Below are 15,315 nucleotides of genomic sequence, written 5' to 3' on the forward strand. Positions count from 1 at the left end.
ACAGAGCGAAATTCTACCTCGGTCTCGGTCCATCGTGAGGGAATACAAACACTGCAGTGCGGGAAACTTGGATTTTCATTTGCATATTGGCTACGAGACCTGTACGTTGCATACTGGATATGTGCATTATATCTGCTTCACCCAACACTCTCTTTCTCTCTCTCTCTTTCTCTCTCTCTCTCTCGCTCTCTCTCTCTTTCTCTTTCTATTTCTGCCTCTCTCTTATTCAAGCGCAAATACATGTCACTGAACATTCGCCGGCGTAATGTAATTAAGAGAATCTATTTTACAGAGTCGAACTTATTCGTTAACGGATTACACGCTGTAATAGTGCTGTAGGATTTCCCTGCGATCGTCTGTTCCGACACAGGAAAAGAGAGGTGTTTTTTAACACTATTCCTACCAGGACCGGTCAAATGACCGTTTTTAAATTTTCATTTGGAATTTCCTACATTCAACGTATGTGAATCGCCTTTAAACTTTACCACTTTTCCTCATATATATGTATGATATATTTTTCAATATTCACTTATTTTTCTATTGTTTATTTTCCGAGAAAAATTTGTAGTCTGTCTTACCTACCACGACCGGTCATTTGACCGGTAGTACGATTTATACATTTATGTAAGAGTTTCTCTCTAAGACTCAATGCCAAAACTATAAAGTCGTTACAAACGAAAGGTAATGTAGTTATGACACATTTTATCCGATAAGTGCCTTCCAGAAAATGGTTTACGGCACTTCCAAGTGTTTACAGTTCTCACTCGACTATCGGGCTAGCGGTGTTTATTTGCTTGATTGATATCCGATACGGTCAAGATCCTCGAATGTTCTACGCCATCTCATCTACTATGACGTAAAATAAATAAACTTGTAACTGAAGGAAGTGTATAGACGTCTTCTCACGAATTCAAATCAGTGTAGTCTTGCGACACGAACAGAGTGCATCGAACGTGAAAGTCACAAAGAGCATACTTGGCAGTCTTTTATTATTATTTTGTAATATTTTATATCGTATTACGTGTTATAAGTGCCATTTTCAAAATAGTGAACAAGACTAACAATACTTCGCAGTAAGTTTCACATTTTATCTTTTATTCTTTTTTTATCTATTTTGATTTACATTTTCATATTTTAGTTTTTATTTTTGTAGAATATTTGTCCCCAAAATGGCAAGACGTTTGAGGAGTGCGAATGTATTATTAGAGAGAATAAATGATATCGATGCAGAATGTTCTGAAGATGATCAGGAAATTCTGGATATGGAAAATAACAATACGGAAAATTATGATTCACTTGAAACAGATTCGAACACCGATGAGAACGAAGAGAATATTTCGAACGTACGTAGACGACGAAAGAGAAGGAGATTCTTAGTTAGTTCCGATAGTGAGAATGAGGAAGAAGTAAGCGAAATTGCGATGGACGGAACTGTTTGGCACGAAGTAAAAAAAAGGGTCTAATCCTGGAAGAGCACCTGGTCATAATATTTTTAGGGAAACATCAGGCCCGACTGGGTACAGTAAACGTAATATTATGAAAGGCGAAGTTAGGACGGCATTTTCTGTGATATAATTGATAAGAATATAATCGAACTTATAAGAAAGTGCACAGAGGCAGAGGCATTTAGAGTGTTGGGATATAAATGGGAACTATCTACTGCAAAGTTATATGCATTTTTTGCAATTCTGTATGCACGCGGCGCATATGAGGCTAAGAATATAGATATAGCACTTATATGGAATAAAAAGTGGGGCCCGCCTTTTTTCTCAAATACTATGAGTAGACATGACTTTACGGAGATTATGAGATTTATTCGATTTACGACAGAAATCAACGAAACCAACGGTTACAAACCGATAAATTTGCTATGATTTCCGAAGTTTGGTACAAGTTTATTGACAACAGTCAGAATTGTTATAAACCAGGACCATATATTACTATTGACGAACAATTGTTTCCAACGAAAGCAAGGTGTAGATTTACTCAATACATGCCCAATAAACCGGACAAATTTGGTATAAAATTCTGGTTAGCATCCGATGTGCGTAGCAAATATATAATAAACGGCTTTCCATATTTGGGAAAAGATGAAAGTAGAGAACCCTCAGTTCCTCTTGGAGAGTTTGTCACTATGAAATTAGCAATACCGTATGTAGGATGTGGAAGAAATATAACCACGGACAACTTTTTTACAAGCCTACCTTTAGCAACAAAACTTTTAGCAAAAAAAACTACGATTGTTGGGACAATTAGAGCAAATAGAAAAGAGCTACCAAGACTGGCAAAACTGAAAAATGACGACATGGCACTTTTTTCAACCAAACTCTATCGCTCAAATAATTGTATGTTGACAGTTTACAAAGCCAAACCAAGAAAGAAAGTTCTAATTCTCAGTTCAATGCACAACTCCGTACAAATTGAAAAAAATGACACCCGAACACCGGAGACAATTCAATTATATAATAGCACCAAGTTTGGCGTAGATGTGACCGACCAAATGGCCAGAAACTATTCGGTAAAATCTAAATCTCGGAGATGGCCTTTGCAAGTATTTTTTAATATCTTGGATTTAGCCGGGATAAATGCATGGGTGTTATATAAAGAAACTACGGGAGGGGAAATTACAAGACAGGAATTTCTATTTCAATTGGCAGAAGAACTTGCCATCGAATACCAACAAGAGCTCGGCAAAAAAAATCAACCAATACCCATCGCAAGTACAAGTACAGGTTCTCGTGAACGGAAAACATGTCAGATAAGGGATTGTAAAGATAATAAGACGAACAAAATCTGTCTAAAATGTAAAAGTACGTATGCGGAAAATGTACAGTTGAGAAGCCCATTTGTAAAAAATGCGACGAAAACGAATAAAATGTAGATTATGTACTCTTGAATAAAAGAAAATATATTTTTATACTGGTAAGCTGGCCATTGGTCTGCATTCAATATTGAAAAATATAAGTTGTGAAAGACCGGTCATTTGACCAGCCGCGGTAGGAATAGGTATACGTGAAGTGTCGGTAGGAATAGTGTTAAAGGAAAAAAAAAAAAAAAAAGGAAAAAAAAAAGAAAAATAATATTATTCGCACAAAACGATTCTTTTCATGCGTATTACATGTTATTATGGACAAAATAATTTTAATTACATTTACGTTTGAATGAAATTGAGGTAAAAAATATTATGTTATTTTTTCAAGATAAAACGTTTGAGATACTAAATATACGAATTTCACTTTTTATTACGAAATTTCTTTAATATTTCCCGTATAACACATTGGCTCAGGGAGAGGGGTGGGGGGTAAAATAAAAAAAAAGAAAAGATTAAAAAATGAGTTTTGAAAAAACGTGGTCAATTATTTAAACTCGCGCAACGTTTAATATGATATCGTTGAAAGAGTAATTAAATTATTTAAAACGTTGCTTTTGGATTCGAATCAAAAATATTAATGACTCATATATAATATATGCATAATCGAATAATGGGTTAGACAAAAAATACAAGTAAACAAAATTATCTTTTCAATTTATATCAAACGCAATTATCCTTTCGAGATACTCAATAGCAAAGATTATTTCTACAATTATTCGAACATTTAAAAATAAAGTGTTAAGAAGACATTTGATCGATAGTATACGATTTATAGTGTCAAAAATAGATTGGTATTTCGAAGTAACAAAAATCTGCACGTTAACTGAATAAAAACAAAACCCGTAGGATTGGTAAAGTAAGCTGAAACGAAAAAATAAAAAAGAAAGAGAAATATATATACATATATATAGAACGAAAAAGATAGTAGTAGGAACTCGCGAATAAGGCTTAAAACTTCCAACTCTCATGATCGAACTCCGCGTGCATGAAGATGAATGGCCTGCGAATTGCGGACTAAGTAGGATGTCACGTGACAGCCCTCCTGCCATTTTCCTCAGCGCCCCCTTTCAACCCTCATCCTTACCCTTCGTTTCCTTACTCTTGCAAATCCCAACTCAACTCAACCCAGCCCAACCCCTCTTCACGTTTTCTCCGCGTCTTTGTCGAAGCTCCGTCGAGCTTTCTTCTTCGTTTATCGAGTGTTCTGGTCGACCCTATGTGACAAACTCCATCTTTTTCTTACTCTTTCTTTCTATTTCTCTCTCTCTCTCTCTCTCTCTGTTCTCTTTCTGTTCTCTTTCTCTTTTTCTCTTTCGTTCTTCTCCTGAACCGTAACAAACGCAAGCACGGTTACATCCATCATGCGAAGTACTTTGTCACGGTGGGATCAACAGCGCTTAAATTGTATTTGCGATTTGCGAGGAGACCATAAATTCTCATCGCCCTTAGACGTGCTGCTCTCTTCTCCTTCACTTTCTGCTACTTCTTCTTCTTCTTCTTCTTCCTCTTCTTTTTTTTTTCTTTTTCGTCTTCTTTAATATGCATTCGCTTGCTGAGATTCGTCAGCTATTTATTTGGTATTATTTATTTTATCTCGAATTCAATCGAATGATATAACGAAAGGTGACGAAAGATACTTTGATTAAATGATAATCATTTCTGATGTTAATCAACAATTAACACGTGGAATTATAATATATTGCAAGTATCATTCGTTTAATATTATTTGACATAGTTGATGGTTAGAGATTTGAGTCAGTAATTATGAATGTTTTTTTTTAAATCACAGCTTGTTGATTTCGAAATATTTAGAGATTTATATTTGAGTGAATACGTAACAAATATTCGTGATAAATATTCATTTTAGATTATTAAGAATTTAAAATTGGGACACGGCATTAAAACAAATAATTAATTATTTAATAAAAAATTATATATTTACAAGATTGTTAGGGACTTATATTACTGTGAAAATAAATATTATTTGTTTAACAACTCGACTATTACTATGACGCTGAAATTATTAGATTATTTATACAAATAATTTGTTATTACTGTTTATTTTACATTATTACTTAAACCTAAGTTTTATTTAATCTGATTTCAAACTACTTTTATAACCACAAACACATATACTGTGTGAAACCTGAAGGATGATTTTACATATAAAAATAATTCGAAAAGATAGAAGTAAAATTTCGTCTTTGTTCAGTCAAAAATCACTAACTAACATTTATGATAATCTGAGTTATGGTTCGTTAAACAAATATTTGAAGAATAAAATCCGAATTCGGAAAAGTTTGCTTTTTGATAATCCTTAAACTTGCTACTATTGATGCTTTTTATGAAATATTGGCTAATAAATTCAAATAAAGTAATTTCTTCGTCAAAAAAAGTAAAAAATGTCATTAGAAATTGTTTTTTGAATATAAATAATTTATTCTTTTGAGTAAATCGTGTTAAAAAATTCTAGATTTAGAATAAATTATCCTGAAATCAAATAAAATAACAATTAATTATTAATTATGTAATGAACCGTGTCCAATTAATCTCTGCTTTGTCTTCTGTATTATCCATCTGTCAAGGCTACAATGATTTGGAAATTGTTATTTAATAAACTCGACAGCTGGTGATGCGTCCTTGTCACAGTTCGACCGTTAGAAACATACTAAACGTTCGTCGCATAATCGAACTCAAAATGTAAACATTGCAGAGAACAATATATACAGAAGTATAATGTTTATAATTGAAATGTTATTTTAGTGATCATTCGATGTACGTGTAGTCATCATATTAAAAACGGAAACGATTCTTTCAAAAAATGTATTTCGAGTCTAACAATTAACAATATTAATCTTTCATTTTAGAATTATTTATAATTGTGAAATCAACTCCAGTGTGATTGTAGTATCCTGTATATAGGAATTTTTCTTGGAATATTTAGTTCACTAAATAAGTTGCATTGTTCTAAATATCAATCTTTAACTTGATTGTTCTAATCTAAATTATAGGTATGACGTATTCATGAGAGAGATAAATGTATTCGTGTATCTGTTCTACCTGTTCGCATTTCATCTCTGTATTTACCTATCTCTCTTACTCGACTTATTGAATTATTATGTATACACAAATTGATGTGTTATTAATGTAATAGCATAAATTAATTAACTATTGTTTAATATTATTTAAAGCTTTGTTGTTTCTGTATTTTTTTTTCTTGATTATTTGTAACGAATGCGTATACGTTGGATTGTTCGAAAGTAATTTCATTTTTTCGTAGAATGATTTCGTAAGTAGGGTTTACTGATACCTAACTATACTCTAAATCTTAAAATCATTTTACATTCTAACAACAGACACTTCAGACAGAACTTCTTGTGTTTTGATTCGTCGAGTAGTTTAATTTTTTTTTTTGTATCGCGCACGAGAAATGAGAAATCGAAATCAGGATTTTCGTTAAATTTTGCTTGTTTTTTATTAACATAAAAAAACGAGAAAACGAAATTATATTCCAAACGACCAAATGTATTTTAATGTTAAAGTTAATTAATTCTGAGATTGAATAAATAATAGTAGGAAAATATGTGTGTAAATTTGCAAATACCGAGAAAGATTTTGTTCATCAGCTTAATCAATACGCTCGGTGAATTTAGTTTCGAGAACGTAAAATAAATGTATAATATTTTCTATCTATGTAACTCGTGTTTCGCATAAATAAACGGTTAGAATAAATTATATTCGTTCGAAGGGAGTTTCAAAATTCGTGAAATTTATCTTCATTAACATTATTAAGACCACGTGTTAATAATAATTTTTCCAGTAGACGATTTATCACGAAATTAATAACAAATACCCGCATAGTATATACATATGTTAATAATTATAATTGCAATTAATATTATGATTGAACAGATACACGGATATTGTGAATAACGGTAACGGTAAGTGCGCTTTATACTTCATTAGATGTGTATGCAGATACCTGCATGTTAGTTCACCGTTACGCACAAACATTTATGTAAATATACGTACACTATCGTACGTATGTACATAAATGCAGATTCGCAAGAGAATGAGAGAGAGAGAGAGAGAGAGAGAGGAAGTGAGAGATAGTAAACGTAAAAGAACGAACGTTAGTATCTACATGGTATTTACCCAATTATAAAAATAGCCTTTACAAATTGAATCTAAACAACAATCGAATCTCGAGGAAGAAATATCGAAAGAATAAATGATAAGCAAACTAACGTTTACTTTGTAAAGGTTAAAGAAAAAAAATTCTAAAAATTCCTTAAACAATTTCTACGCGAAAATTAATGGATTATTTTTTTATTTTTACGCAACACGTTAAGTTTTGAAAAAATATATTTTGAAAATGATTGTACTCGTCAAGGAAATAATATAACAATTTTTATTTTTTAACGATGCTTAAATTTTGCAAAATATTTGGAGATAATCTTATAGATTAGAATACGATGTTATGAGTTATTAAACTAGTTGAAAATGTTCGTTAGCATAATAGAGAAAATGGTACGTTTAGGGATGTAAGTAGGGCAAAGAGTCATAATGATATTAATATCGAATCACTCGTTCATCTAAGTTGTTCCAATTAACGGTCGAGTAGGTTCCAAACGCAAGAACGAAAGTTTAGTTCCACTAAAAGCTTCGTCGACTAAAATCTACGCCCGGTAATTCCAAAAAGAATTTAGAGATTTGCCCAGGGATTTATGCTGAATAGTTCCTTCATATCGTTTTACCTCTTTTACCGATTTTAATGGTTAACGAATATTACATAATGAATTCAAAAGTCGATATTATGTGCATTTCTAATAAATAATAAAATAATAATAATGGCAAATTAAATAATCAATAATTAATAAATCAGTATTAGCTTGGACAATCTGAATGTAATTAAAAATACAAATTCGAAGAATTCGTGGAGATGAAATTAAAGATGGTCGCTTGTCAACACGATACCAAATAATTCGATGAAAAATTGAATATTTTAGTTCATTTTTAAACACTAATACTTCTGACTTATACCAAACGATCACGTTAATCTCGACATTTTCCAATTTCGATTTCTCACGATAAAACATAAATAAAAGTTAGAAGAATATCATTTTAGAATAAATTTGTAGAATAGTTAAAAGTAGAAATATATTTACTAATTAAACACGTGAAATGTCCGATTTAAAATTGAAAGTATCCAGAATAATGAGACGTTTCATACTTAATGACATAATATAATCAACGATTACGAAATAGTGACAATAATCGTAAAAATAAAATTGAAAGAAAAAAGGGAGTAATGTTTAAAATAAAAATGTCAGATCGTCCAAGTCAGAGTTATTCCTTTCTTCTCGTGCTAGGAGCAATAAAACTCATAGTACACTTGACGCGCGACGTCTCACCCTACTTCTTCTTCTTCTTCTTCTACTTCTTCTTCTTCTTCTTCTTTCCCGTATTTATAATTACTTAATACATTATTAATAGACGCTCGACTTTACATAAGCTTCCACGAGAAAGTCGAGAAATTCTGAGACGGGAAGTTAAGCAGATTGCCGAGTGAGAGAGAGAGAGAGAGAGAGAGAAAGAGAGACTGGACATTTGCATACTGGTACTTCCATCGGTTTTCGAGTTCTCCTTTTCCTTCTCCTTCAACTCTAACTCACACCATCACTCTTCCCCCATAACTCCTATCTCTTTTTCCCTTTCGATCTTTTTCCAAACACACACACACACACACAAGTATACTTGCACAAATACCCATGATTCGCGAGAACGCATGGTTCCAAGTGTTTAGGTTCAAGTTCGATAAGATGTTTCTATTTATTTCAACGGAAAAAAAAAGAAATCGTAAAGAAAGAGAGAGAGAGAGATCTTGTCTCGCGTAACCCGACTGGGCGAACTTTAAGGTAGATAATTAGTGGCTCGGAGAAATGTCTCTCCTTAGAAGGCAGTCCTCGTGTTTAAGAATGGAAGTGAGATAAGCGCAAAAGAAGCAATTAGCATAAGAACAGTAGGCAATAATTTAAACCGGTCGGAAATACTTAGAGAACGAAGGAGTAGTTTCGTGCAAAAGCAGAATTCAAAAAAGTGTGGGAAAGGGTGAGAGGACGGGGGGGAGGGGAGGGTTGAAGGGAAAAGAGAGAACGAGAAAAAAAAAGATAGAAAGAAAGAGAATAGAAGAAGTACGTGTACGTATATGCTTATGTGTGCAAGAGAGTTTGTTTATGTTGTGTGTGTTTTTGTGTTTGTATTAGTGTGTGCGTAAGAACGGGAGGATATCTAGGATTTGAAAGGAGGACAGTAGAGCTCCGGTGCAACTTTAGTGGTAAATTGGAGGTAATTTGCGAGAGAGGCGGCTGCTCGTGCAGTTAGTGAGCCAACAACCGCTGCCAGAACAACAGACTCTCTCGGCCGGTGCTTTGCAGTTACCCCAACGTTAACTTACAAGGGGTTAAAAGGACCTGGATGGACGATGCGCTGCACCATTTGTATCGGAACCGTCTCGTCCATCCTTAACGCTATGAAATTCTAATGCGAATTTTCCTATACGAGTTTCACGATTCTTTTATAACGAGAGTTTGATTTATTTTAATCATGTATATTAAATTTACATTATAATCTATTCAAATAAAATATAATTAACGCATTCCGTGTCACGTGTACTATCGATGGTATACTTTAAACTTTGTATTCAGGTCGTGTGTAACATCGGTGGTACACGCTTACATATTTATTTAATGAATCAAAACGTTAATGGCTCTGCATTGAACGTGTTAACCTTGTAAAAATTAACATTTGTACGAATGATAACGCAAAGAAAGATAGTCGTTTGATTTATTTTTTTTTTGTATCAGTTCCACGTTGTTTTACTTTAAATTCCATTAATTTTTGCGAAAAAAAAGAAAACAAAACACATTTGTTAATATAATTCATTAAAAATCTGCACTAAAACTTATATCGAGCAATCGAATAATTTTTTCTAATAAAAAAAAGAAAAAAAGGAAAAAAAAGTGAAACAATAGTAAGAAATTATTTGCACAATTAATATACAAACAACACGATATCCCAATACAATATTATATAATTGAATTAATATTCAATTATACGAGAACATAACGCGATCGGTAAAACTAATAGTTAAAAAAAAAAATGATAATATAGGGAATGATCGAAATGAGTAAGGGTTCAAGATGAGGGAAAGAGAGGGATGTTTAGGTTAGAACGGATAAATGGAAAAGTATGATAAAAACGACGACAAGTAAGAACCGCAGTTTTCCTTCCAAAATGGGAATGCGTGACGCTTTCGTTTTCAGCGAATTTTTTTATCCACACCCCGATCGTTCTATTTCTATTTCCATACCTACCCCTCCCCTCGTTCCACCCTTTATCTTTTTCTCAACGACTAAGACTAAGAGACGAGAACGGGGAAAAAAGACAAGGACCATGCCTGGCCGATATTTGCATTTTAAGTAAGAAAGCTGGCTCGGAGGATTATAGTAAGAAACATTCTGGCGGACGAGGGGCGGGGGTTGGTGGGGAGTGTGCGATATTAAAAGTGAGCTGGATAAAGTAAGGTGAACTTTCCTTTTCTAGACGTCGAAGTAAATGTCTCCCTATCTCTTTCTCGAGCTTATGTTGCTAGAAGGGATGAACGACGAAAAGAAGAAGTACAACTCCTTATGTTTCTCTCTTTCTAGGTATTTTTATTCTCTTTTTTTATGTTTTTTAATTTTTACTTTTTTTATTTCGGAAGATCTCTTTGAAGAGATCTCTCTCTCTCTCTCTCTCTCTCTCTCTCGAAGAAGAAGAAGAAGAAGAAGAAGAAGTACGTAACGTGAAATAAAAAGAAATCGCGGTAGGAAATGTATTTTCGTCTTTTTTCTTATTTTTTTATTTTTATACATCACCTGTAATCTCTTCTTTATGGCTTTTACGCTTATCAATTTACTTCGAGAAGATTTTGTATAAAGAAATTGTAATAGAATAAATCAATTTATTTAGATTTTTATTCGAATGATGTATAAATTGTATACGTCAAGATAACTGATAACGAATTGATGATTGAATAATAATTAAAATATTCTTTTTTTTTTAATGTTTTTTCTAAAATTATATAAAAAAAAATAATAAAATATAATAATGAACGAGAGATGAAATAATAAACAAAATAATAAATAAAATAATAATAATGAAGAAAATAAATGAAATTTAAAAACAAATGTCATAAAATGGAAGTAAAAAACATTAAAAAAAAACAAGAAAAAATAATTCAAATCAATTGCAAATAAATTCTATAAAATATTTATCGATAATCCAAATAAAAATAAATTAATAATTTAAAAATAATAATAATAATAATGATGAAATTTAAAAGATAAACGTGTGTTAAAATTGCATAAAAAAAAAAAGAAAGAAAAGAATCATCGAGAAATTAAGTAGCAATAAGTAAAAAAAAAAAAAAATAATAAAAATAAAATGTAATAAAAAAGATATGGAATAGGATAGAAAAGAAAAGTCTTTCCCAATTATCTTCGAGGATCATCGGTGAAAAATCACGTCAGCGTTGGAGGAGATCGTAGGCCGAAGGTGATGCTCCTAGCGACTCCAGGGCCGTAATACGAGCTTAGTTGAAAAGCAGAATCGCACTCCTGGGGCAACGCCTCGCTCGTTGGCTCGGAACCCTCCTGACTTATGAGCAGATTAAGAAACTCCCAGGGTCTTGAAAACCAGCCTCCAAAGTGCCTCGGGTCACTGCTCGTTTGTGAAACGAGCCGCATCCACCTACACCACCACCACTACCGCCACCAACATTTCCACCACCACTACCACAACTAGTATCACCATTGAGAATTTCTACGGAATTCGTTAAAGATATTTTCCGATCTTCTTCGCGCTATCTTATCATAATTACGAACGAACGTTATCTTATTAATCCTGGATAAACCTTTCTCAATTCCTACTTACAAGAAAATGTCTTTTGAAAGATGTCTATTAAAAGTATACGAAAGAATACGTTTTCTTTTTCTTTTCTTCTTTTTTTTTTATATTCGATATAAGATGTTATAAAAGAAAAATTTTATTTAGTGAATTATAATGGATACAAATTGATCGATAATAAATCTAATTGATTATTCATTTTTATATCGCAATATAATATTTTTTCTTAATTACAGTTGAAAGAAGTGTCTGAAAATATATTATTTGTCATTATTATTTTATTTATTATTGATAATGATTCTTTTTAAATGTTTACTTGCGAGAGACACTTATTTGAAGTATAATAAAGAATACTATTTTATATTCGAAAAATAATTACGATACAAATTTATTGATTACATAATAATCGATATAAATTAATCAATAACAAGAATACGAAATTATTAACTTTTCTAATAATATTTTTTGTGAAAAAAGAATATATAACTTGTTTTAAAGTTCAAATTCAATAAATCAGAAATACGAATATTATGAAGATATATTTCGGAAAAACTGGAAACTGTGTCATCAAGAAAGATATAGAAAGTAAAGAAGATTTCTTTGATAAAAGAATAACAATAATAATACCAATAATAATAAAAGAAGATAGAAGTAAGCTTCTCTAGCGTATCGGTTTTATACAGTCTCAGCATTCGCGAATTTCTTTCAGAAAAGAATGAATCGTTGGATGATTAACGGAGAAACGCGAGTGAATACAAGCGAAGGGAACGAAACAACTAGCGAAGTTATATCAGCGAAGAAGAAGAAGAAGAAGAAGAAGAAGAAGAAAAAAAGAAAGAAATAAAGAAAGAAATAAAAAAAGGAAATGAAAAAGAGAAAAGCAAAGAGAGAGAGAGAGGGAGAGAGAGAGAGAGAGATGAAAGAAGAAGAAGAAAGAGAGAGAGAGAGCGAGAGAAACACCAACATCATCTTCGTCTTCTTCGTGGTTTAAAAATAAAAATAAAAAATAATAATAATAAAAAAAAGAGAGAAAGAGAAGAGAAAATAAAAAACGAAGAAAACTGAAAGAATTCTCCGCGGAACGATGACGTTACGGGAGTTTGTCCCATTTTTGAGCTGAGCGAGATTAAGATTTTAATTGTGCAGTACGGTAATTACAGAGCAAACTTCCTCCGGCAACCGGCCTCTCCTTTTCTTCAGATTCTAACCTCCTCCACCCTTCCTCTTTTCTCGGTTCTCCACCGATGCAACTTTCCCTTCTACCTCCCCGTTTCCCCCCTATCACCCTTTCTCACTCTCTCTCTCTCTCATTCTCTTATTCTCTTTCTTTCCTTTCTCTTCTTTCAGTCCATCCTTCCTACTTTTCTCTCGAGCCCTCGAGGGGGTAAAAGTTTGCACGGCCAGCTCGAAGTCTCGCGATTGGACGAGTTTTCAGGATAGCGATAGCACCCTCCTCCTACCCCCAACCTCCCCCACCGATGCTCTTATACCACTCGTCCTCTCTAGCATCCTTCTTCCTTCTTCTCCCTTTATCCTTCACCCACTCCCTCAAATCACCATCCTTTTCTGTCTTTCGCGTTTCACGCAAGCCTTTCGAGAACCGAGCTGGAATAATATTTGTAGATTGCGAAGAGCGGAACTTATTCGCCATTCGTAGAAGAGAAAGAGGGGGGAGGGGGGAAGGAAGGAGAGAAAGTGACGGAGAGAGAAACGAAGAAACGAGGGAAAGAGAGTCGGGGGGAGAAAAGGGAATGAAAACGAGGACTGGTTGATAGTACGAAGGGAAACGTTCCGAACGTTCTGAGATAATTCGATGGATCAGAAGCGATTTACTTCTAAAATAAACGAAGCTTTTCCTATCGCAACGTTAAAAGAGGGAGAAGTCAAGTTTTGTAGGACTAGGAGGAAGGGGAGGAGGAGGAGGAGGAGGGACCCACCCCTCGCAAATATTTTGGATCCCTTTTTTTTTCGTGAAAAATGATAAGCTTCGGTAAGTTAGATAAAGAAGATCCGTTAATTACAACGATGATCTAAAGGGAACGATTTCTTAACCAAATGATCTTCGAGTCCCATGAAACATGGTAATCTCTTTTGAATACTTTTCTCGTATACCTTCTCGAAATTGAAGATAAAGATAAGGATAGACAATGAGATAGAGAGAGAGAGAGAAAGTGAGATTCCACAAAAAGAATATTTAAGAAGATATGAAGTTTGGGTAATGAATCAATGGTTAATAGGATAGATTAATTATCGTGCCATAGACATAGGTTCTTGCTAGAGTTAAGGAGTAGTAAATTTGACCGCGTGGTCGTGTAGTTCTAAAAAAAAGAGACAATTGTAGGAAAGAAAAAAAGAGAATGAGGGCGGAAGGGGTAGGAGGGAGGGAGGGAGGGAAGTATGAGGAAACTGGCTTGCTTTCCCTGGCAGTACTTTCACCGTGTGGTAAACTTGGTAAGCCTGAGGAGTTATGCGTTTGCCAGTAAACTTGCTCTCGAGGTAGTACAGCACGCACTGCACCAGTCGTGTTAGTTTCTACCCCTCTTCTACCCTCCATTTCACGACACACGCGTATCTATAGAAAGAGAGGGAAACTCAGAGAACGCACGTATTTGTGAACACGCGTCTATGTGTGTTGGCGAGCAGGGGGGGAGGGGTCTGTGTGTGTATATGTATATGTGCAACGCGAAGACCAACTTGAATAATAGACATTGTTGTACGAATTAGACAGGAAGAGAAAGGGTCCGGTAGTCCACGAAGTACATCGTCCTTACTTGCTTGCTTGCTAGCACACCGAGTGGAGGTCCGAGCTCGAGTTCGACTTTAATTAACGGTGTCTGAGTAGCCAGTTCACTGACGGTATTATTAACCCGTCCCTTGTCGACCCGATGTCCCATCGAGACTGTCCAAAGAATTCCGAATATCAGCTACAACGACGTCAACCCCTCTCCAATTTTCGGACCGACCACCCTCGCGAGACTGGACACTTCTAATGGAGGAAATACGATAAGCCAGAAACGTATTTGTGTTTCCCTTATAGATCGATTCTTCTTCCTTATTTCTCTTCTCTATTCGATATTAATTACAATTTCTCATTCGATATTGTTGCGTTACTAATTAACCCCTCCTTTTCAAAATCATACCTAGTCTTTTCTATTGTTAGTATTTTTAATATAACAATAGAATAAGTAATTACACTTGTGTATCTCAAATATTGAAATGTTTCTATCCAACAATAAATATTAATATAATATAGTATAATAAAAATAATAAAATAGATATAATATATCTATATATCTATTGTTAATATTTCAATAAAAAATCAAATAAATGATTAAATTTTTGTATCTTAAGAATGAAATTTTGGTATCTAACAATAAATATCGATTTAATGTAAGTTCAAATTTATTTCTACGTATTTTAACGTCGATGCTTATGATATCGTGGAGAAACGTCGTAAGATAATAAAATAAAATAAAAAGAAAAAATCTGAGAAG

General features: G+C 33.5%; 2 protein-coding genes and 1 long non-coding RNA gene across 6 annotated transcripts in view; 2 read left to right on the forward strand and 1 right to left on the reverse strand.

Moving 5' to 3' along the window:
- The window catches only part of LOC122524367 (teneurin-m), a 735,394-nt gene that overhangs the window by 657,511 nt on the left and 62,568 nt on the right, over window positions 1–15,315 (reverse strand). The window lies entirely within an intron of this gene.
- Window positions 577–1,393, forward strand: LOC122524369. Its single transcript, XR_006305523.1, has 2 exons — window positions 577–1,073; window positions 1,154–1,393. It is a non-coding gene; the product is annotated as an uncharacterized LOC122524369 (long non-coding RNA).
- The window catches only part of LOC122524226, a 128,736-nt gene continuing 115,291 nt past the window's right edge, over window positions 1,871–15,315 (forward strand). Inside the window, exon 1 of the mRNA XM_043646366.1 lies at window positions 1,871–2,810. Coding sequence (XP_043502301.1) covers window positions 1,871–2,810 — 940 coding nt within the window. The remainder of the gene's footprint in view (window positions 2,811–15,315) is intronic.

The sequence above is a fragment of the Polistes fuscatus genome, unplaced genomic scaffold (genome assembly GCF_010416935.1).
Source record: "Polistes fuscatus isolate 324 unplaced genomic scaffold, CU_Pfus_HIC Scaffold7, whole genome shotgun sequence".
Lineage (NCBI taxonomy): Eukaryota > Metazoa > Arthropoda > Insecta > Hymenoptera > Vespidae > Polistes > Polistes fuscatus.